Below are 24,823 nucleotides of genomic sequence, written 5' to 3' on the forward strand. Positions count from 1 at the left end.
TAAATGTAGTGGAGTAAAAAGTAGAATATTTCCACTGATTTTTAGTGGAGCAGAAGAATAAAGTAGCATGAAAATAAAATACTCAAGTAAAGGAAAAGAACCTCAAACTTGTACTTTAGTCCAATAATTGAGTGAAAACCTCTGGTTCACAGGTTTGTTCATTCAACAAGGATTGTTTTTTGACAAGCTTTTTGCATTTTGAGGTCATGACTAATATTTTCATTGATACAATAAAGACAATATACTGTATGCACTACTATGTCACTGCATTGTTTTACAATATCCATTAATGTGATGCTCATATTTTTATAGCCCCTCATTCTGGATAATTCTCGTCAACCGGCCTCAATTCCACATTAATTGAATAGCCCTGATGTAGCCTATGTCAGTCAGTTCAGTGATTGCTGTTTGTGCGTATTTTAGTGAAAGAAAACCTATTTTCTTCATTTTTTTGTGTGTTTATAAGTGTTTATATTCTTACCTAGAAGGCAAACAATTGTTTACCTTTTTGCCAACTAAATATATAAACGTGTAAATGTAGTAATGTGTCTCCGACTGTTTCAAAATCTCACTTCACTTTCATTTAAGATTGTTACAGTAATCCCTAAACAAGCTGCCTCATTATTTCAGTTTTTGCATGATTGCATGACATGTCCTTAAGAATATCTGATTACATTTTTTTAATAATTAGGCTACAGATCTGATACATGGTATTTTTAGAATCTAAAAGAAATAGAAAAACCAACCGAACCAAACCGAAAAACCACGACCCCAAAATCGTGATATGAACCGAACACAGTGGATATTGTGAACCGTTCCATCGCATTTATTTATATATATATATATATATATATATATATATATATATATATATATATATATATATATATATATATATATGTATATATACTGTATATCTCACTCTTGTTCATCAGTGGGGTTTGTAATAATGTTGCATCTCTGTGACATTAAAATCTACTCTGAAATGAAAAACAAAACCTGAACCAAGCATGTCCGAGAAACAGACAAATTGACTGAAACAGTTGTATCTTAAAAAACCTGAGCATAAGGAGGGGGTGTTATGTGACGCACACAACTCAATTCTCGCCAGACACGCAAACAAACACACACACACACACACACACACATACACACACTCATGGTGTCTGCATCGCCACTCTTAATGCATCCCAAACACAAGCTATCAGAGCTGCTTCAGTGCCAAAGTGGTGCTGTTTACCAAGGCAATTACAATACAAATAGAGTTGGAGGTGGTTAGCTAGGGGAGGGAGGAGGTGGGGGTTGAAGATAGGTACGAGAGGAGCAGAGTGGGTTCGTCTGGGAAAATGAGAAAACACTAAGGAAGGCGAGAATGATCACTTTCTCACAAGCAAACCTGGGCATGAGGGTCTGCGGTGACGTGGAAGATTAATTTAGCAATCAGCCCTATTTACTGTTTCATGTCAAAAAGAGTATGTGATGGTGTGTGTGTGTGTGTGTGTGTGTGTGTGTGTGTTTGTGTGTGTTTGTGTGTGAACCTGCAAGTGTGTGATTGCAGAAGTGGCAACCATACGTGAGAAGTAATCTCACTCCAACAGGGCTGCTTTTGAACACAATGTCCCTTATCCGGCAGAGACAAACTATGCATGTGTGTGCGTGACTTTAAGGAACATCGGATATCTGCGTGTGTGTGTGTGCGTGTGTGTTTGTGTGTCGCTGCAAGGCTGAGGGAAATCAATACACGTTATGACAGGAAAATGAAAGCGCTGCTCTGGGTTACAACTGAACACAGAGGGAGGGTCGGAAAACACACAAACCCACACATATATATATATACAATCACACACACACACACACACACACACACACACACACACACACACACACACACACACACACACACACACACACACACACACACACACACATATATAGTATATCGCCCAGCTGCCTGCTTGTGATGTGGGTTCGGTGAATAGAGGAGGGAGGCATTCCATTAAAACTATAGACACACACGCACACACACACACACACACACACACACACACACACACACACGCACAAATTCACACATACACACATACACACAGGAATACACACAGCAATGAATTCTCATGCACAGACTACACAGCGGCAACATGCCCTCCGATTAAACAACACAAATACCCGCACACACACACACACACACACACACACACATACACACACTCACAAACACACACAAACTAATTCACACACACATAAATACAGAGTTGCTGGACAAAGCCACAGTGGCATTGTGAGATTGGGGTCCCCCTGTGTGACAGAGTGTGAATATAAATAAGGCAAGTCCATTCAGGGCTATGAAAGGGGGTCTGGTGCTGGGACCCTTCAGCCCAGCCAGTCACTGCCTGGAGGGGGATGGGGAGCCCATCGTGCTCTCTGCCTGCCTATCAGGCTCCCTTGTGGAGCTGCCATGAAGCTGCAGCGCTGGGGAGTCTAAAGGAAGCAACCCCCATCATGACCATAGATGAATGAATCAAAAAGGATGCACACTCTGTGATGTTAGTTTGCGCATGCCTCACAATTGAAAAGAAATACACAGAGCGTGCACGTGTGTGTGTGTTTCTTGAGTTGCGTGCCACAGATCCCTAGAGGAGTGAAGGTGATGGCGGGCGATCAGTAGTGCTGAGTAGTGTCAGCGGGGCAAAGGAAACGCTGCGTGTGACATGAGGCCAGGAGGGCTGACGGATGAGTCTACACACTCACTCACACAAACACACACACAAATACACAGAGGACCATTTATTAAAGACTGCCAGGGTACAATAGGGCAGCCAGGAAACCAAAACACTGGACCTGGCGTGTATGTGTGTGTGTGTGTGTGTGTGTGTGTGTGTGTGTGTGTGTGTGTGTGTGTGTGTGTGAGAGTGCGAGTGCGTGTGTGTGTGTGTGTGTGTATGTGTGTGTGTGCGTGCATGCACAAATGTGTGCACATGTGAAGAGAGAGAGTCTCACAGCGGTGTTTGTATCTCACCCTGAGAACAAAGATTCTTCTGTAGTAGTGCTGTGAACCCCTACTTCTATGTGTGTGTGTGTGTGTGTGTGTGTGTGTGTGTGTGTGTGTGTGTGTGTGTGTGTGTGTGTGTGTGTGTGTGTGTGTGTGTGTGTGTGTGTGTGTGAGTGTGTGTGAGTAAGGTCTTGCATCATTCTGTTTGTTCCCTAAATATTATCACTTCTATAATATCTCGTATAGTTCTTTTAGTGGGTGAAAGTAAATCGTTTAAAATAATTCAAAGAAATAATTTTTTGACAACTTTGGTCTTATTCCCGTAGTTTTGGTCTCATTCCTATCCGGTACAAAAACATTGACGGTTAGTCAGATGATCAGACAGGTGTTAAAAACAGATTACTAAACAGATTATTTAAACACTTCCTTGGAGTTAAAGCTGCAAATGAGCGCATCGGAAATGTTGGTGATGACATTGTTAATGTTATGACATGACAATGTCAAAAATTGTTAATCTTATATAGTTTTGAGCATCATTCCTCTGGGTAAAACCATCAATGTAGTTACAACTTCATCACTGACATCTATGAATGCTACACCAAAAGTTGAATTGGAATAAAAATGGGGCCGGAAATCCCACAGAATGTGTTTTGTGCATCTTACTTGTAAAAAATGTTCAAAACCAATTTATGAATGAAGTTGTGATGGTTAAGATCACATGTGTCAAACTGATCCAGTAAAGGGCCACTGTGGCTGCAGGTTTTCATTCCAACCAAGCAAGAACACACCTGACTCGACTTATTCCATCACCTGAACTGCCTTCACACAGTTGGTTTGTTGGACCAGGTGTGTTTTTGATTGGTTGGAATGAAAACCTGCAGCCACAGCCCTCCAGCCCTTTACTGGATCAGTTTGACACCACTGGTTTAGATCCATATTTTCTATTATTCTTTGCTGTCCTGTTGTCAAAAATCTTCACAATGTACCTTCAGGTTTGAGGGTAAAAAAATGAGAAATAGGTTAACACTTGTTTAAATTCTGTAATACTTCCATGTGTACAGTACAGACAGAGGACTATGGAGGCACTAGGGGAAATCTGCAAAATGGCTTATTCATACCAAGGCCCACAGTAAATATACAAGAATACCTACAATCAATAGAAAGGGACAGTAATGAGAAGTAAGTGTGCCAGCATTTTGTATCGGTGACTGCTGGCAATAAGAGATTATTACCGACCTTTTGGCCTTTTCGATTTTCCCTCCAAATAGTGGTTTAGCTAATCGGGCTAAACTGCTCTTGTTTACAACCTGTCTCATTTTCTGATGACTCATCTGTCTTACTTTGTTGTAGCATTGTTGCCATGTAACCAGATCTCAAAAATGACGTTGGCAACTACAAGGTTAGCACAGAAATAGTGGAAGAAAATAAGAAACCCAAACTCATGTTGTAATAAGCTGTAATAATCCTTTTGAATGGTTTATTTGATTCACCTTCTGTGCTTTTGCTTCTGTGTTTAAAATCTGTGTACACACTTGTGTACAGACCCAGATGCAGACGCCCGCGTGTGCACCTGAGGTCTTTGATCGCTCCATTCTGTCACACTCCCATTTCATTAGCTTCCTAGGACTCTGCTGCGAGGTTTAATTTCATTGTGGGAATAGGAGACAGAATGGGATGGGCCGCGATCGGACACGTTAATTATAGTCTGACTCGCAGGTCAATTCTCGGGGTCTCCCCAGCGCTCCACGAGAAGAAAAGATAGAAATTTCATTTGAATGATTTTCATTATACCTCTGTCTAATACATAATTTAGTCCCAGTTAAGTCCATGAGTAATGGCCACACACATGCGAACACACACCTAAACATCCCCCTGCCTACACGCACATACCCGTGTACACGCACATCGTCCTCCTTTCAACCCTCATGGTGTCAACCTTTTAAACCAGGTTAGGATGTTGCCATGGGAACCAAACAGATAACAGACACAGTGAACTCAGCTTTCTTTCCATTCAGCTCCCTCCCCTCTCTGTCTTCTTATCCGCCTTTGTCTCTAGAGTTTGGCTCCGCTGCCGTAGTTTCACCCTTTCAAAACAAGAGCCTGATCACCTGCCAAGTTGTTTACCACCGTCCAAATGTGACGTTTCGGCTGTTCGAGAGAGAAAGAGTGACCCTAATCGCAGCGTCCCTCTCTGGCGCAATTATCTTCTCACTCTGACATCCATCCCTCCCTCTTTCCCGCTATCTCTCCTCTATCTCTCCGTCTCTCCTCCCTCGCTCCCTCACTTCTTTTGCGGTCGAACATAATTTGAGTGCAATTAACTTCCCTTAAAAGCCCTGGCTGCTTTAAACGCCGTGAATTAGGGGGGGAGGCAGATGCAGGGAGAACGCAAAGAGGTGGCGGGGGGGAGAGGGGGTGAAGAAGGGAAGCGAGGAAGACAGAGGCATTGAAAGAATGGAGACGATGGAGAGAGGGAGCGAGCAGAGGCGGAATGAAAGTCAATGTCACCAACGGTGGGGAGGAGAGAGGTGTGTTTGACCTTACTAACAGAGACAGTAAAACACTTGAGCTGGCCCTGTTGCTGTCATTGTACTGTACCTTATAAAAGACTGAGGGATTCTCCAGCTGCCTTATTGCACCTGTTAAAAGGTTGAGTTGCTACAGATTTGTGGAGAAAAGATTTATAAATTACTGAAGTGGTGTGAGGACATACACAGTATCGTCACTGTTGGTAGTGACTTCTGACCACACCTGGACCACAGGAAGTGCGCAGGGCTTTGGACCCAATTTGACAAAGTATTCAAACAGTGGAATTAGAACTATCTGGCCCGTCACCTGATGACCTCTGGCCGAGAAGACTTTTTCCAATCGACTTAGATGGCCAAAGAGACATTACAACGCCCACAAAATGATGGCTGAATCAGAATTTGATTCATTCGGTGTGATAACATTTTAAAAGTCAAGAAAAAGCCGCCTGATCGATTCATTTAATCCCCGTGCAAATTTTTCAGAGCTGAAATCTCAAATATGTCTGCACTACTACTACAAGGCAGAAGCAGTGCTGATCATCCGGGTGTTTTTAGACGTAACAGTTGAACTGATCAGCTTTCATAGAAATGAACAGGGCTCCGCTTTGCACGCTGTATCCTGTTCTCTTAATCCATCCATGGACCGCACCCGGCACTGGTGATCGTTGGCTGGTGGCCCATGGGCCAAACCTTCCAATCCAGCCCCACAGGACCTCCGGCGATCTCAGCTGACATAACTGTCATCAAGAGGCTGTAGCGGGCTCCATTTTAAAGCGTTTTAAAGAGTGAAAATACTGGTATCATATGACACTTGACAACCAAGGCTGGCTTATCAGGAAGGGGGGTAAATAACGCTCCAAAGCATTTTGGCAAGGGAAAAACTGGCATGGCCTCTTACCTCAAGATATCTGAATGAAAATGGATTATTATTAGTACCTATGAGCCTCCCCTTTACAGACATGCCCACTTTACAACAAAACCACACAGTATTTGGCAAAAAAGATTTTTTTTTGCATGCATTATAAAGGTGTTTTTTGGTCTATTCTATGGTGTATTTGGATGTGTGTGTGGTTAGACGTAAAACACATTTCAAACATTACAGACTGACTTTGTGATTCATTACTATCAACCTACTGTACCTTGCGTAGTTGCGTGCACACCACACCCTGTCCAGTGGGGTTACTATGGCTTACTTTTGGTTTTACCTGCAAAAAGGTTTGGCTAATCAGCCTGTCTGATCCTTTGATCACTTATGTTTCCCGCCCCATCGGACTGCTTTTTATCAGTGTTGCTGCTGTAACCAGATCTCAGCAATTAGCGTAATGAGTACAATCTTATAACAACCATAAGAAATAAAGGCTGTGGTTGAAATAAATCAGAATAATCCTTTAAGGGGACATTTTAAAAGGCAGGGAAACAGAAAAACAAAACAGGAAACTATTCCTCACAGCAAAATTTACTCAATAGAGAGGTTTTGAAATATAAATGATTTCAAATAAAAGGGTTTAGTCCTTCAATGCGCTGTGCAAAAGGTACAAACAAACACAAACACACACACACACAAACACACATACACACTATAAATGGGAATGAGTATCATGGGTCATTTTACTTTTCCTCCCTTCAGCCTTTCCTTTTCGTGTGCTCCCTCCTTCCATAATCTGTCTCTCTCCACCTTCTTTCCCCCTTCTCTTGCTCTCTCAATCTCTCTCTCTTTCTCTCTGTGAAGGTCATGCAATTGATTTTCCTCTGTCTATTCATTTTTCAAGACTGGCTTTGAAACGTGGGAAGCAGACAAAAGCCACACCGGCCCCTCCCCTTCCCTCCATCCCTCTCCTCTCCTCCACCCCTCCACCTTCCTTCCCTCTCCGCTGGCCCTCGCCCGTCCAAAAACCCTCGGACAAGAAGGAGGAGTGGAGGAATGCAACCCCCCCCCCCCACACACACACACACACACAAACACACACTCTCCTTCCTCTCCTCTTTCTCTCTTTATTTCTTATACATTTGTCCCTTCCCCTCCTCTCCGTCCTCCTCTCCCTTTCAGCTAGATCTCTGACCACATTCCACTAACGGAATTAAAGTCATGCATCACACTTAAAACCCTGCCAATGCATTGTGGGTAGACTTGTTCAAACTGATGTCCAAATTAGCATCGCATTTTCAGCCTCGGCCCCGCTGAGGCTGTGTGACCTGCTTGTGAAAATCTCCAAACATTTAATAAAATACACGAGATATCCGATCCCGACCTCGTGTAAGAAATGTTCAAGATAATTCAGACTATAATACCGGCCGCGGCTGACATGCGATTCATTGTATTTTCCAAGTGCCTCACAATTTTCTATGACCTTCGCGTAGCTGCTGCTGGATTCTATATATTTACAGTTATGGTTCACATTTGTACGAAAAGTGCTTCTCATTGCAGGGTACCTCGCATTTGTCTTTCTACCGCACTTCCAGTCCACACACGGGACAGCATTACCTGCACACCTACTTTTCTAAACAGGTATTTTCTATCAAGGCCAATGGACAGTCTGGAACACCAAGGCAAAACAATTCACTACGTGCAGAGCTCAGTCAAGGCCACCACCATGCGCATGGATATCACTCAGACATTCAGATTGTGCAGCCCCGCATGATGATTAGAAATCGATGGATCCCAGTGGGCTCACTCATAGTAACGTATATTTTCTGATACAGTGGCTATAGATTAGAGCTCACCATATATGTTTTATGTGAGTTCTCTGAGTGGGATACTTTTGAGACATTGCTATTTAATAGTCATACTTATGGCTATATCTAACCCCGAGTTTCTAAGTACCGACTCTTCTGATTATTACGTTGTTTCTCAGGTCCATGATACCTTCTAATTGTGTTTTTGCAATCCGTACACCAAAAAAAATTTGATGTACTTACTTAATAAATGATACAGTACATGGCACAGTGACATCGAACACTAATACTGTGAACCCTTTTCCACTTTTTCACATACATTAGGAAAACCACAGGTCTAAATAATAAAATTAATGTTGACCTAATGTCATTAAGCCGCTTCAGTTTCAGGGTCTTGGTATTGTGCATGTTGGCTCACAGTCACACTGTCATTGCCGTACTGGGAAACTTGCATAGAATAGAGCCCATTGTGCACCTGTGCATGTCCTGTTATGACAAGTCAAAATGTCTGCAGTTAATGTACGCAACTGACCAACTGTCCCAGCCTGGTCAGTTGCGTACATGAACTGATGAAGCCTCTTGGATAATAGGGTGGAATATCTTCCTAGACAAATAATCAAGTCCAGTTGCTTTTGACTGAAATTTCTTTGGGGATAACCCTGCATTAGAGAATCCCTGTCTAGTGCATACCACGTCTTTCAAACTCCACATCCCTGTTTTTTTAACAGGCTTTCTGTTATGTAAAAGAAAAGGAGGAACCAAAACTCAGATATTGCCCTGGCACCACTACTGACACTCAGCCCAACTTAATATACTGCTAAAACCATTATATCTAATCAGGAATGTGTGGTAAAGCAAGCCAAATGCAGCATGACTGGTTTTTGCTCACATTTCCTCAAATTAGACAACAGGCATGAAAACACACACACACACACACACACACACACACACACACACCTCTAATTGTACTGTTGCTGCATCGTTTCCCCTCAGTAATAGTAGCAATTAGACAGGCTGTATAATTACACTGTCCTCGTTATATAGTTAATTTCTGTAATTACAAGTCGCACCAATAGTTTCCTCCCTCTTTGTGTATCATCTATCTCTTACAGAAACTCACACACAACACATGCATTCAAACTCCCACTAGCCAATGCTAAGTCTTTGTATGATTATGTACACATGTACGTTTACAGGCTTTTGAATGGACACGTGGTTTTGTCACATGCACAGCACAAGTAATTATGGTCGCTTTTGTGGGGTGGGGTGTCTCTGTGGGCGGGAGTAAGTGGGCAGATCAGACTGAAGAGGATTGCTTTTGATTGAAAGAGAGATGTGAGATGGATGCATGAACAAACATCAGCATTTAATCCCTGCTGTATGATTTTATTTTAGGCTGAACTGCATGAGTCCTGAGTCGAGAAATCCATCCCAATGTTTACATACTTGCACGCTGCCATTGTCAGAGTCCATGAAAAGTTGAAATATTTAACAAATAGAACATGCCATGAGTCCAAGCCAAGAAGTTTGACCAGACAATAAAATACCTTATTATTTTTATTATACCAATTACTTTTATTATTTGGATTTTTATATTTTATGCAATCATTCATGGAAATTTAATAACTCAGCATGAAAGCCTAAATACTATTTCCAGCCCTCTCCGGGCTGCCAGGAATGAAAAACTGTTGGGGAAATTATACACTTTCTTGGGCTAAAATGGACCAAATGTAAGTAAACTATACTGGAATCAGTCCATAAAATGTTAACTTCCCCATATTGCTAAAACCCCAGACTCTCAGAGGAAGTACCGAGGACATGACGTCACTGTCCTCAACAGTACGAAACTGTGTTTAATGGAAAGATTAGACACAAATTCTCCTGGGTTGCAGTTTGCTTTACAGTTTTTTTTTTTAGGTGTTTTCCTTTTTGCTCACCTTTGTTGCAGTTGCTGTCTCCCTCCATCAGAGGGCTCCAGGGTGGGTCTCCCTGGCTTGCAAAGGTGCGCATGTGCAGGTAGCTGATGGTCAGCCGGATGACTGAGGCCTTGTCCAGCTGACTGGTGATGGCCCCGGGCAGAGGCAGCATCTTGGCCAGCTCAAAGAACTCGAAATTCTCCTTCCCCCGCCGCGAACGAGCCGCATTGCGAGACTTCTCTTTACGCAGGTTCTGGAGACTGAGAGGTGAACAAGGGGAAGGTGCATTAATGAGAGAAATAGATGAACGCAGGGAAGAGAGAAAAGAAGAGAAGAACATTGTCAGGCTCAGCACTATGGTGAGAGAAACTGTTGAGGGGGTATCACATAATGGCCATTTACTGACCACCTGTTGATTGATTCATGCTCTGTATAAATGACCTGAGCATCAATCCAAAAAACTCATTTCATAAATACAGTACATATAATGGTAATGGCTCCTGCAATTCAAGTGAAACACTCTCCCTTCTGACCCATCTCTTGCAGATTGGCCTGGTAATTACAGACAAACTCCCTTCTTCTATCTGGCAGAGCAGAGTCCTAATAATGCTATTTGCTCCGCAATCCATATGTGAACGCACACTCACACACACACACAATCTCTGGCTGCCTATCTCTCACTTTCCCTCCCTTTCTCCCTCCGACCCCTCCCTCTCCCTCTCACCCCCCCCCCCCCCCCCTCTCTCTCTCATCTGGTCCCGGGCTAGTGAGCTGAAGCCGTGATTGAGGGATCAATAGGAGAGGGAGGGGCAGAGTGACAGAGGGGGGCAGGGGCTCAGGTAGCCTGTCTCTCTGATTGGGTATTGACTCTCCTCAATGGGGCCTGAGTGGTGGAATTATGTTGTCACAGCCACTTCACAATTTGTGTCGGTGCTGCGGTGGAATAAAGTGTGTGTGTGTGTGTGTGTGTGTGTGTGTGTGTGTGTGTGTGTGTGTGTGTGTGAGAGAGAGAGAGAGAGAGAGAGAGAGAGAGAGAGAGAGAAGAAAGAGAGAGAAAGGGTAAGAATGAAGTCCAGCCTTTCTCCCTCATGTCTGTGTTGTTGATTCTCATCCTAAGAAAGACCACCAGTGGTGTGTGTGTGTTTGCGTGTGTGTGCATGTGTGGATGCATGCATCAGCCAAAGAAAGAACACAACAAAGAAAGGGGCTGTGCATAGTGTGTGTACATATGTTTATATCTTAATCAGCTGACACAGCTGTTGTATTTCTCCCTGCAATTCCCTCATAAGTGAATACAGTGTGTGTGTGTGTGTGTGTGTGTGTGTGTGTGTGTGTGGGTGTGTGTGTGCTTTGTGGACTGCCAGCCCTCTGTAACATCTCATTATTATACTGCCTCGACCCCAGCCACCGAGAACAATCAATACACCCACATTGATTCTGCTTAGTTTTTATATCCGCCTGTAAATGACTGCCCATTAATAATTCCAGCCAAATTTACTTAATCTCCCACTAAGGGGAGGGGATTCACAGCTCTGACAGGATTGGCAGGTGAGCAACAATACGGGTTATATGTAGCACTGAGGAGATCAGACTCATGTCTTCTGGATTGTGTTTCATTGATAGGAAATTCTTCTTCAGGCTGTCAGTGTGTGCAAGGGTGTTAATGCATGGATTTCACCTTGCACAGATTAATTCATGGGCATGCATGCAGGCTTATACAGTATCCGCCTGTGTGTGTGTGTGTGTGTGTGTGTGTGTGTGTGTGTGTGTGTGTGTGTGTGTGTGTGTGTGTGTGTGTGTGTGTGCGTGCGTGTGTGTGTGTGGTGTCTCACCAGGGAAGGGTGGGAGGCTTGGCTAGTAGTCCTTGTAGGAAATCCCACTCCACACTCACACACTTCCCCTCGCTGACAAATGGCATGGTTGCCATCCTTCTCCCAACCACGTGCCGACGCCGCTGTTAACGAAGGCTCTGATTGGTTGAGGATGTGACAGACTCAGACCTGGAGATCCATGAGAGACAGCAGAGAAAAAAGAGGGAAAAGAGTCAGTCAATCAAGTAAGGTTGGTTCATTTAGTAATTATAGCCCTAAAATAGTCATGACTTACTTTAACGTTTACAGAGGACAGCATGTGAGAAAACAGTGGGCTGGGATCGCTTCCACACAGCTCTCACAAACCGTTCCCCAATACATAAAATTATGTATTTTTGTGGGCACATGCACTGACATGCAAGTGCAGCCAGACCGGCTATCAAAACAAACAATAGAGAAGCACGGATCAGAACACACACAGAGGGAGAGTGACTTCATTCTCTGCTCTGGACGCCATTACTCCACTATGTCTTTACAAACGCATTTCATTGCTGCTATTAATTAATTATTATTAATGCTCCGATTGTTGAGCCACTACAGACCTTTTCATTTTTCCCTCTCCATCACTATATATTGCATGATGTATTTTTTATTCAAATACTTTTCAAACTTGGCGCAAGCAAGACGCCTTTTTTCCAATAAAGAAAGAAGGATGGCATTTTATCACCATTTGCAGTTTCCATTCAGCTCTTTCAATTTGAAAGAATGCAATTTGCATTAAAATGCTTGAATGAAAACCCATCTTGTGATTTCTTACTTCATCTATCAGAGAGAAAGACAGACAGAAAGAAAGAAGGTGGTGAGGTTGAGAGAGAGAGAGAGAGAGAGAGAGAGAGAGAGAGAGAGAGAGAGAGAGAGAGAGAGAGAGAGAGAGAGAGAGAGAGAGAGAGCAATTAGTTACTGTATGTACTTCCCCACACATAAAGGTCAGAGACTGTTCCCAAGGTAATAGACATAAGACAAAACACTGAGCCTCCTTTCAGGTCACAATTAAGCTGAAAATCATAGATCTCCAAATGTCTCTGCTCATCCCTGAGAGGTTGTTCAAACTTGTCTGTGATTGGAGTTTAAAGCAAACATCTCTGACAAGCACATGCTGTCAACTGCCGACTTGTCCGCATCTATTGCCACTTTCTGCCAGTCTCCAGCACTACCCTCCTGTAGTACAAGTTGCTAATATTCCTCCCTGTCCTCAAACCGAGCGCCGCTCCTCACACGTTTCTCTCCCCTCCCTGCCCTCTGTGCTGTGTTGACATTTAAAGGGCTAGTGTGGCCCCGAGCACAGCGATGTCATGCCCTTGGGCCTGAGATGCCCCCTCTCTCTCTTACTGCTTCTCACTCTTTAACTCTCTCTTTCTTTGGCCCGGCTGGGTCAGCACAATCAAGTCAGCAGAGCTTTGCCAGGGCAGTAGAAAATGGATTATGTCTAGAGTTTGAGCATGGCTATGCTGACCTTGGCTAAGAGGGGTCAGCAGAAGCTGGGCAGGTTTGGCAGATATCATTTCACAAATCTGGGCTAAAACAGCCAACATTGAATGTATGCATGAAACTTCTTGGAATAATTTCAAAGGCAGCAAGGTCAATGAGGGATTCAACATGAGAATTGTTGTTTAAAGGGGAGATCGGGTCATTCACTTACCTTTTGTACTTTAGGGGCACGATAGTAAAGCAAGGCTTTCTATTGCTAACATTGTCCTAGATCAGTGATAGAGAGATTGGCCCTAATGAAGATGGATGTGCAATATTTGATCAGAATACATGCATTAATGCTCACTACACAAGACTAAGAGATATAGAGGTATAGATGCCAGCAGCTCAATGAGGCTGTACTGCTTTGCCCCAAATGCTAACGTCAGCATGCTCACATGTCCACAACGACATCTTTCACATGCTAGTGATTAGCAGGTATTATAGTTAACACGTTCACCATCTTAGGTTAGCGTGGTAGCATGTTTACATTTGCTAATTAACAGTACACACAAAGTGCAGCTGTGGCGTAGTCAGTTTTAGAAGCATTTGATCATAAACTAGTGAAGACACTACAGGAGAGTCGGGATAGATATGGGTACCACATTTCAACAAAACATAAAAAATACTGTGTTTTCATTTTGCTTAATATTAGAAGAATTTGTACAAACTGTGAACTACACTAGGAGTTAACTTGGGCTGGGCGATCTGTTTCACAATAAACTGTCATAAAAAAACAACTTTATTTTTTCGTAAAAATACATGGTTAAATATTTGTTTATATCAGTGGTTGCTGTAGCAGTTTAAAGTTGAATTTAGAGAATTTACTTCCAAATTGAAGTAGATCGAATTCCAGATTGCCATATAAGTAAGATACTTGATCAATCTGGTGTATATATTCCAGCCCTAGATTTAGCCTCGTCCCAGAGCCCTTACATTGACAGAATAGTTTGTGAACGGCTCATGTTCGAGGCGAAGGCTTCATTCAACTATAGGAAAGCTATTTTTTTTCCCCTCTCAAACGTCCAGGCTGCAACATTGACAGTCCTCTTTTCAGAGAGTCTGGTGAAGAGAAGACAGGGTCGAGGAGAGGGCAGCGCACCTCTGTCTAACAACTTCACCTTTGTCACCTTCTCTATCTCACCTGGATAAATGCACTACATGCCAAATTAGGCTGCGTACAGTAGAACGGAGAGATCAGAAGGAGACACAGGCGAGGAAACGATTTATGCTCAAATTTTCACTGCCTCACAAACACATACACACGGGTGCAGAATTTTATCATCCCATACCTGAATGTTTATCTCTTAATTGACCCTATCTGTGCTTATCTAATCTCTCCCTCCATCTTTCTGTCTCCAACTATCTCTCCATCTCTCTCTGCGTCTCCCTCTATCGGGGCAGACACAGGGGCGTAATGGACAGGGGCCTCCACAGTAATTATTCAATCAACCTCATAACCTTGTTGCAGGTTGGGCGGCCCATTAATGCACTCACCCAAATGGACCCTGCTACTTTGACTGCTAATGCTCCGGCTAGCTATAGCAGCACAACACGCTGAATGTCAGAAGTGTCAGAAGACAGAGTGTGAAACAATCCGCTCAATAGAGCTGAGTCGACTTATTCTGTAATGGCACAGCGGGAAACATATAGAAAAAGGAAAGTGTGACTTCTGAGATCACTGAGAGTGAAAATATACTCACCCCATGAACCGCTGTAGAGATCAACCTGTATCAAGTGTGGCCGCAGGTGTTCACAATGTGTTGCTGCAGTGCTACATATTCATAAGTGTGATTCATGTGTGTGTGTGCAAACGTGAGTGTGTCTTGGAGACCTCTACCCTATAGAGCTGTGCTCCCTTGGCACGATGTCAGCAGCAACAGAACGGAGGGCACTGCGGCGAGTGCTCATAGCCGCTGTTTGCCGTGCGTTTTTTCTCTGGCTGCTCGCTTGGCTCCTGCTCTTGTTTATTTTCAGCAGGGACGTTTAATTAGGGCCTCCAGCTGTCAGAGGTTCGTTAGTGCGCCCCTCCTCTCCCAGAGCCGCCCCTCCCTGTAGGGAGTCAGGGGCATCAGGCAAATGAACACATTTAAGTCAAACAGCACGCAGACAGACAATAGCCCCACCGCCATGCCACCAGCTCCCCTAGGTAGAGACATGGTTGTTTTATGCCTCATCTCCCCAACCCCTGGGGCCCAATACAGAGGCTGGCCAAGACTGTGAATGTGGAGGCAGAGGAGCTCTCATAGCCCACTGGAGACAACATGCACACTGCGACCATGCAAAGGTGAAGAGCAGGACCAAGCCTATGCAATATACAGTTTACAACAAAGGGAAGAGGAGACTAGTTATGCTACTACTATATGTTTCCTTACTTATGACCGTTACGTCCCCGCGGGAAAAAATTGCAACATGCAAGCTGCAATTTTAGATAATTTACTCTCCTGTTAATGTTTTAACACTTGCGATCCGTACATGGGCATGCAAGAGCCTCGCCTGCAATTTGTAAGTGACAGCCATTTATGAAACATGACGCCAGCACCGACGTGCCATTAAGCAGCGCTTGCAAATCAAACTGTGTTTGAGACACAGGACCCTCACTAATTAAGACAGCCACATCATCTGACTCTCCCCTTATTCCGGTCACCTCTTACTTGTCCACTATTGAATAAAGAAATTCTCCCCAAACTGCCATTAGTTTCCACCAAACCACCTAACACCGAAACTGTGTATAGCAGCCATTCTGGTAATTTCTCAGTGTTTCTGGAAATAAAATCTTTTCTTCTCCTTTTTAGACAGCTCTCTTCTCTTCTTCCAAACCCCCACTCATCTTTACTGATCTCTAAGGTAAAAGTGGAGGACACATACAACAGCGATGCGAGATATTCCTGTGAATAATATTTTATCAAATGGTGAACGTTCAATATCATGGAAGATGTAGAAAACATGGTTGGAAATAACATGAACAGAATATTTGATGTAGCTAGTTTTCTATCTTGCCTTTCATGTTGTTGAGTAGTTGTAAATGAGTGTCTGGAGCGTCCGGGGAGATGAAGTTTGGTATTCTGGTTGGAGGGCTGAAAACTACTTATCATGCATTACTGCCCTGGTTGGACCTCAGGATTTGGAAGTCAAAAGACTTTTTAATGTACAATTTTTCAGCCGCTGATCAATCGACAGCCGCTGGACATGAAGATCTCTCCCCTCTCGCTCTCTATCAGTATTCCATATTCTGACTCGCTCGGCATTCTGCTTCCGTATTGGAGAGCCGGCTGCGGTTGACCTTGACGACTCTGGATCATTCCCAACCCAAGGTTCTCTCCAACTCTCAAGGGCCTTGGCGTCCCCCGCCCCCCGTCTCTCCCTCCTCCACCCCCTTCGCCTCTCCCATCATCATCACCCCACCTCATCTCTCCTAACCCCCTCTTTGCTCCTCCCTGGCCCCTGCCTGGGTCATTAATTATCTAATGGAATCAATACAGCGTTAGATTGGACCAGAGTGACCCCGCCCGCCCCCAGGTATCTCCGCGGTGATGAGGAGGAAGAGGAGGGCTCGGAAAGGGTGTAAAGGAATGATGATAACAGCCCGTGCGAGCAAACTAGCATCGTACAGTCACAGTGTGGACCGTCCCTAAACTGGAAGAAAAACAGAATAAAGAGATCAGCGATAAATAAATGATTAGAGGAGGGCGAGAGGGGTGGGTGGAGGGCGGATGGGGGAGGGGGAGAGCATAAGTTGAGGTGGAGGGAGGCAAATCAGATGGTAAGAGAGAGAGAGATGATGGACAGATTAAGACGTAGATGAAAAAAAGGAGAGAGAAAGAGATTTGCTAATGTTCACCCTTGGTAATCAATATCTTTCTCCTCCTCCTCTTTTATTACAGAGGGCTTTGGTGAGCATTGCTTTGATGTCCACTCCTCACGGGCGTGGAGCTACGCAGAACCCAATCCATGCCTGTCATAATTACCATCTACCTCAGCCTGAGTATACACAAAAGAAACACTCCACTCCACCTGTGCTGCATTAAATATGAAGCTCAAAGTGTCCACGCACAGAATACCATATATTTACACTATTTACCAGAAAAACTACCTATTCTATAAAGATTGCTCTCCCGTGATCCACCCCCCCCCCACCCCCCAATACAATGGATGTCGTCCCTTGCTCAATATTGAAAGTACTGAAAAAGATTTAAACAACACAACAAGTATAATACCTTGAGGACAAACGCAGACTTTATCCCATAAACCCACGCTTTCAGCCGCATTGTGCCATCGTCAGAACTTATAGGAGTAACATTGTCTTATTTGTCACTTCTGGAGAAACCGGAATTACAGAATAATCCAAACAAAATAGACAAGTATGTTAAATTATATATGTAACTTATATGATTGTACATGATATTCACTCTAAAATGCTTGAGCATAGATAGATATACAATTTCAACTTTAACATGAAGAGTTTAAAAAAAAAAGGTTTGTGTGAGCAAAATGCGTGAATACATAATAATCGACACAACATATCATAGTAGATAACTTGAAGCATCTAAATAGCAGTACAAAAATAAATGCATAAAGTCAGCCCATCATGAAGTAAACCATCCATGACCCTTAAATAGAAAAATTCTGGGTCAAAATAATAGCGGCAATCTATATTGTTGAAAATTTGGATAATATTCACATACATGGTTTCCCTAAAACTGTAAAATGTATCGTTGAACAAACAAAAAAAGGTAGAAAGAAGGCAGAAACTTCTCCTTCTGACTGTGGAAGAGTCAGCTAAGTGGATGCAGGTCTCTATAAGGCAGAGGATGGTAAATCCACTCCCGCAGGCAGAGACCACATCAGCACTGACCTCCAAATAACCACAGGCCAAAGCACAGCACACAGGGTCACTCACTCTCCACACACACACACACACACACACACACACACACACACACACACACACACACACACACACACACACACACACACACACACACACACACACACACACACACACACACACACACACACACACCAATGTGTGTAGCAGGAGGTAAAAGCACACTCCAGCACAGAGATGTCCACATGCTAATACAGACACATCAATTAGCATGGTGCAAATGTCAGAGTTCAGAGCGGAGTCAAACTCTTGATAAGAGTTGCACAAGTTGTGTAGGTGTCTTGCAGCACACTGGGGAAACCGGGATACCCGCTGGCCTCATACTATATTCCCACACATTGTTCTGGACTTGATGCTTTGTTTGAATATTTCTAGATTTATTGTTAATTTATGTAACTTCTGCTATATGTCACGGGTATAAATTAGAGAGCAAGGTAGAAGAAGAAAAACACGAAAGAGTGATTGTGAGGGAGATTTGCACCTGATCCAACGTTGCATTTAAAGCGACTGCGAGTATGGACGCCTATACATCGCAGGCTCGTCACTAAGTAACTGCATGTGAGTGTGTGTGTGTGTGTGCGCAGCCTGGTGGATCCCTTCAGGCCGGCGTGTGAATGACAGCAGGGGTTATGTAAGGAGCCACAGCGGGGCTGGAGTGGACAGTCCGACCGGAGATCAGGTCAGCAGAGTGTGACACTAAACACATCTCCCTGACACCGCGCTGACACCCTCTGTCACAGACCCACACGCTGTCTGTCAACGCTCCTCACACACACACACACACACACACACACATACGCACGCACGGTTGAGAGCAAGACGTGTGTGAGCGGCTGTCTGTCAACACACCAGACACTGACCACCTTAGTGTGTGTGTGTGTGTGTGTGTGTGTGTGTGTGTGTGTGTGTGTGTGTGTGTGTGTGTGTGTGTGTGTGTGTGTGTGTGTGTGTGTGTGTGTGTGTGTGTGTGTGTGTGTGTGTGTGTAAGAGAGCAACAGAGAGAGACAAAAATATCAAGAGAGGGAAAGAAAGAAGAAGGGAGGCAGAGGTGAGGTGTCTACCGGAGGACTTGTCAATGAGTCACCAAAAAAGTGTTTTGCTTCCGTCCATAATCAACCAAGATACATTTTTACATTACTGATATTATTTTATCTGCTTGTGTGATCACCATTTATACAAAATGAATACAGAAAATAGAACCAACCAGATGTTAACCTCACAGTATAATCAGAAACACGCATCAGCGTTCATCTTTTTCAAAGTGGCTGTCTGCTGAAGGAACAACAGCTCTACAACTGTAAATTCTTTTCAACTTTGTTTCACCTGCGGTCTTCAAATGGGACACTTTGACGCCAACATTCTCACAAAGTAATCCGAGTCGGGGTCTGTCACACAGTTTGCCTGCTGGCATGAAGCGCGGTTCCTATAACCCAAAAAGCCAAAGGAGAAACCCGCGTCTGGATCTAATAAAAAGGCCTAAACGTGGGTCACGACCAAAGCGTCCTGCACATGCGAGAACAAGAACAGATGGAGAGGCTTAGTGGGCTCAGTGGGCCGGGGTACAGTATGAACTGTACCACGGACATGTGATGACATGGTCTGACCCTGTTATTACGGCAGTGTTGCTACATACGTATGTTGCAGCTGTATCCAATCTTTACTGAAGTATTTGCTGACAGTAAAGGAGAATTATTAAAAAGCTGGAGAAAGATTTTAATAATTGTGCTTGCTTGTTAACTGTCGGATTACACGAAAGTATGGACAGTTACCCTTTTTACTAGCATGAACACTTTGACACCTGAAAAAGTCCCTGTACTGCAGGTGTGTGTTTGCACAGATGATGCTGCTGGCAGGGTACAAATCAGCACATGTAGAGCCCAGATTTTTGTTGAAACATTCAAGAAGAGTGTGAACCAAGACAAACAGGGGATCTTGCAGGAAATCATACAAATACCGTTACATTTGCACACACACACGCATACACACACACACACACATTTGTCCTTTGTGAAATGACTGTTAAACTATTCTGACTTTTTACTTCAAGGGACAGCAGCGAACACTGTAGGTTTGTCACAGTCATTCTGTCAATTTGGACCACCTGCTGTAAACAACCCTGAAGGCACTGAATGTTACCAAGCCAGTAAACTGTGACAGAGTCTGCCTCTGCAGGTGGAGACGGATGCGCAGACACTCGCTCTCTGCCTCCAGATCTCAACCTCCACCGCACATGCAAATACACACACACGCACACACACACACAATTTATCAGAGTGTTGGGGCAGTTATTATTGCAGTCTTTCATAAACATAATTATTTGGCTTATCTGAAAGACAAAGACTGGAATGTTTGCGGTGCAAATGTTTTATCAAGAACTTGCTTTCAAGGAAGACCAAACATTTAGTGTCATTATCTGATCCAATGACACATCAGTATTAATTTATATTATATTATCAAATGAAGCTTTCATGCTAAAAACATTTTCTGTAATCAAATGTATAGTAAAAAAGAAGTAAGTAAGTAGAGGGAAAGTCCGTTTTAAAACAAAACTCCTTATCCTCCTCTTTTTGTTCTCATTTTCTAATTTATTTAAGAAAAAAAATACTTTCCGCAAATTGCTTACGTGCCATCTTAGTTGAATTAAAGTCATAATTGTGTAGAATTTCTGTATGTATATTTCTTTAGACTCAGAAGAAAGTTCAGACTGCTGCATACATGCTGATATTTTTTCTCAGTGGAAGAGAAAAACTACTTCAGGTTTAAATTTTACAAGTTACAATAAAATTGTTCACATGATTTTAATCTAAAACAGATCTGACAATAGATTAACACATCATTTCAAACTACAAGGTGACAACTTTATAACGTGTGCATGTGTGTACACACGGTCTCTGTGTGGTTGTGTGTGTGTGTGTGTGTGAGAATGTTTGCGAAAACCAAGCAAGAGAGTGAGAAAGTGTGTGTGTGCACTCATGCATGTGCATGTGTGTGTTGACCGTAAGTTGTTAGCTCCATTATCTACTCACCTGACGGGCATTTCTAGCATCAGTCTGTTGCTGTTGATCTGATCCACTTTGTGTCCCTCCTTCTCTCCTTCTTCCTCCTCTTCTTCTTCTTCTTCTCCTTCTTCTTCCTCTCCTCCTCCTCTCCGGAGCCCCTGCTCTGTCCTGGCGGTGCCCCCCACCACACCACCTCCACCAGCACCTCGGGCTTAAACACAGCAAACAAACACTGTGTGTGTGAGCCAAGGGGGCTGGGACCGGGGCAGCGTCAATCCCCTCACTTTCACAAAAGCCGTGGCCGTGCAGCTGGACACATCGTGGACTCCCGTTGCAGAACAGTGTGTGTGTGTGTGTGTGTGTGTGTGTGTGTGTGTGTGTGTGTGTGTGTGTGTGTGTGTGTGTGTAAGAGAGAGAGCGAGAAAGAGAGGGAGAAAGAGAGAGAGAGTGTGCGTGTGTGTGTGTGTGTGTGTGTGTGTGTGCGTGTGTGTGTGTGTGTGTGTGTGTGTGTGTGTGTGTGTGTGTGTGTGTGTGTGTGAGTGTCTGTGGAGCTAGATGATGTAGCTCTCCTTGGGTCTCAGACTCACTTCACCAACACTCTGCTCCGCTGCTTCTTGGAGATGGACTCGGATTAGGACACAGCCAGTGTGAGAATCTCTTTCTCGCTCTCTCTCGCTCCCCACGTCTCTCTCTCTCTCCAGCCGGCATGCTCCCTCCCACCCTCCCTCTCTCCCGCTCACTCATTCACTCTCCTCGCTGAGCTTCTTTCTTTTCATTTCCTCTTGGGAAAGCCGTGCACACCAGTTGTCTCTGTCTTCAGCTGCTTCCTCTCTCTCCCTCTCTCTCTCTCTCTATCTCTCTCCCTCCCTCTCTCTCTCTTTCTCAGTCACAAGTAAATATAAAAGGCATGGTTGTACAGCCCCTGCCTCAGTCTCTCTCTGGCTTACGCTCCCTAACTCGCTGTGTCTTATGCTTTCGTTTACCCCCACCTCACTTTGCCCCCCTCACTTTCTTTCTCACTGTCAAAGCTGCCTTTCAAATGCTGATTAGCAGCCAGAGTAAAAAAAATAGAGAGAGGGGAGAGGAGGGATGACTAAAACAAGTGGGAGATTCCATCACATCCACACGTATTGTAAACTGTGACTCCTGTTCCTTGCAAACACACACACAGAAACTTGTTTTTTGCCATTTAGGAGGACATGACGTTGACTTACATCAATTTTATTGGAGACTTTCTACCCTTAACCCAAAAAAGATGTTTTAAATAAAAGTTGTTTAAACTTTGAGGTAACATATTTTTGTTCAACATATCCTAGAAAAGAAACAAAGAACCAGACATTTGTCCTCTAAAATGACCCATGTCTGATGGCTCTATCGAAGTCTGACATCGTTTGTCAGTTGGCCTTGAAAAACTGTTATAGACGTAATTCAAATAATCTGTTCTCTGATCGGTTCAAGGTTCAAGTCATTCCCCCACTACTGTTAAGGCCTGTTTAGGCACAGTAGGTACGTAGAAATGTTAAAAAAGGAGAAAGAAACACTTGCCGTATAGAACAGGGCGTGTCATAGTAATTAATTGTCATAATTTGTTGACTTATCCATCCATCATCTGTAACAATATCACTCTACTTTTACCTTTACTTCTGACTTTCTGAAAAATAAAAAAAATACTTCAGCTAACAGCATGATTGCCAGTGCAAACAGCAGTGGAGACTGATGCCACTCAGAACCACAATGTTTCTGGACTGTCTGGATCCATAACTAACACGCTGTGGTATGATATAAAAGACTTTAAACCACCTAATAAATGTACTGTTTAAACCAAATTTCTCCAAGGTAATAAGAGGACCCCATTTCCAGAAATCACATTAAAAGCCCCCTGTGGAGTTTTTGACCTCTAGTAGGACAATGGAGCTTTTATGTATTCTATGAGTGGGTCGTTTTGTTTGTTTCGTCCACGCACATGCTTGCAACCTCCGGGCCTGAAAAGTGAAGCCAATGCCAAAGTGATTTAAACCTGCATTGTTTCTAATGGCCAGCAGGGGGCAACTCCCCTGGCTCCAAAAAGAAGTCGGATTGTACAGAAGTCTATGAGAAAATGACTCACTTCTTACATGATTTATGTAAACATAGTCTTCTTCTATACAGCATGATGTTCATTTTAAAACTATGGCCAAATTTAGATTAAAATAGATGTCAAGCAGGGCACGCTTTAGGGCGTGGCCACCTTGTTATTGACAACCACGGCGTGTTCTCTCAGGTTCTCGGTCACATCCACCTCTCGTCTAAATATGCTCACCTCTGTCTCCAAAAAAAATAAAAAAGATGGCAACAGCGAAAATGCCACATCCTCAGAATGATCGTCAACAACCATACAATGGGGCGTCATGGCCACTACGTCCACTTCTTTCAAACAGTCTATGCATGGTAACACACTCTGGCCAATGGTTAAATAATTTGACACAGTAACATGCTAAGATATGCAAGAATCTGACAACAAAGACAGAGAGGAAGGGGCTAGTAAACATGCATGTAAACAATGCAGGATTTAAAAAAACGTTTAAAAAAAGAATCTGCTTTGTGTTTTATGAGGGGGAAAATGCATACGAAACATTTGTCACAATGTGTTTTGGTGAGTAACACTGAACAGAAGCATAACTTTTGTTTGTTTAGGGGAAAACTCCACAGGGCATCTTTAAGGCTGAATGATGTTAGTCCTACAGTCTTAAGATGCTGTAGGGGAACGAAGACCAGACGCATATACTACAGAGACCACAAAACATCCCTACTGCTTGTTGCAAACATATATGAAACATTTAATAATGTTCTGATTTTAATAAACGAGCTGCAGCCTTTAATGAAGCCTTACTGGTCCTCTTTAATCAAACAAGGTAAACATTTGGATACAATTTGAGGGGAAAACATTTGATAATGAGATGAGATGAGTCTGTCAGAGGCGAAAATCCTGCTGCCTTCCCACTCTGAAATCAGTCTATAAAGTAGTGCAATGAAAATACAAAGTGAAGTACAAGTGCCTTAATGTATATGAGAGTAAGGTGCTTGAGTAAATGTATTTAGTTACAATCCTACACTGACTTCATGTACAACCTATAGTCAACATGTGCTCAGACCCACAACCGCATACACGTACAATCACAGATGCACGCACACATACACACGGGCGTATACGTGAACAAATAATCACACTCAGAGACTCACTCAAGTACTCTCTCTCCCACCAATCTCCCTCCCTTCCCTCTTCCCCCTCTCCTCTGTTCGTTCCCCTTGCCCTCAAACACTACTCAGAATATTGATACATCAACCCCCCCTCCTTTCTCTCTCTCCATCTCTCTCTCTCTCTCTCTCTCCATCTCTCTCTCTCCCTCCATCACTCACTTTCTCTACTGAATACTGATAGGCTGTCTACTCCGTGGTCTGAGTTTCAAATCTCTCCCTCCCTCTTGCTCCCTCCAGTCGCTGCCTGCGCCCGCT

The 24,823-nt window shown here is 43.6% G+C and overlaps 1 protein-coding gene across 1 annotated transcript in view; it reads right to left on the reverse strand.

Moving 5' to 3' along the window:
* The window catches only part of npas1 (neuronal PAS domain protein 1), a gene marked incomplete at its 3' end in the record, with an annotated part of 37,808 nt that extends 16,342 nt beyond the window's left edge, over positions 1-21,466 (reverse strand). Inside the window, exons 1-3 of the mRNA XM_083913468.1 lie at positions 21,359-21,466; positions 11,939-12,106; positions 10,128-10,366 (exon numbers count right to left, since the gene is read on the reverse strand). Of these exons, the coding sequence (XP_083769594.1) occupies positions 10,128-10,366; positions 11,939-12,033 (334 nt within the window). The 5' untranslated portion in view covers positions 12,034-12,106; positions 21,359-21,466. The remainder of the gene's footprint in view (positions 1-10,127; positions 10,367-11,938; positions 12,107-21,358) is intronic.
* Positions 21,467-24,823: the final 3,357 nt, after the last annotated feature.

This window comes from Echiichthys vipera (genome assembly GCF_963691815.1).
Source record: "Echiichthys vipera genome assembly, chromosome: 5".
Classification (NCBI taxonomy): Eukaryota; Metazoa; Chordata; class Actinopteri; order Perciformes; family Trachinidae; genus Echiichthys; species Echiichthys vipera.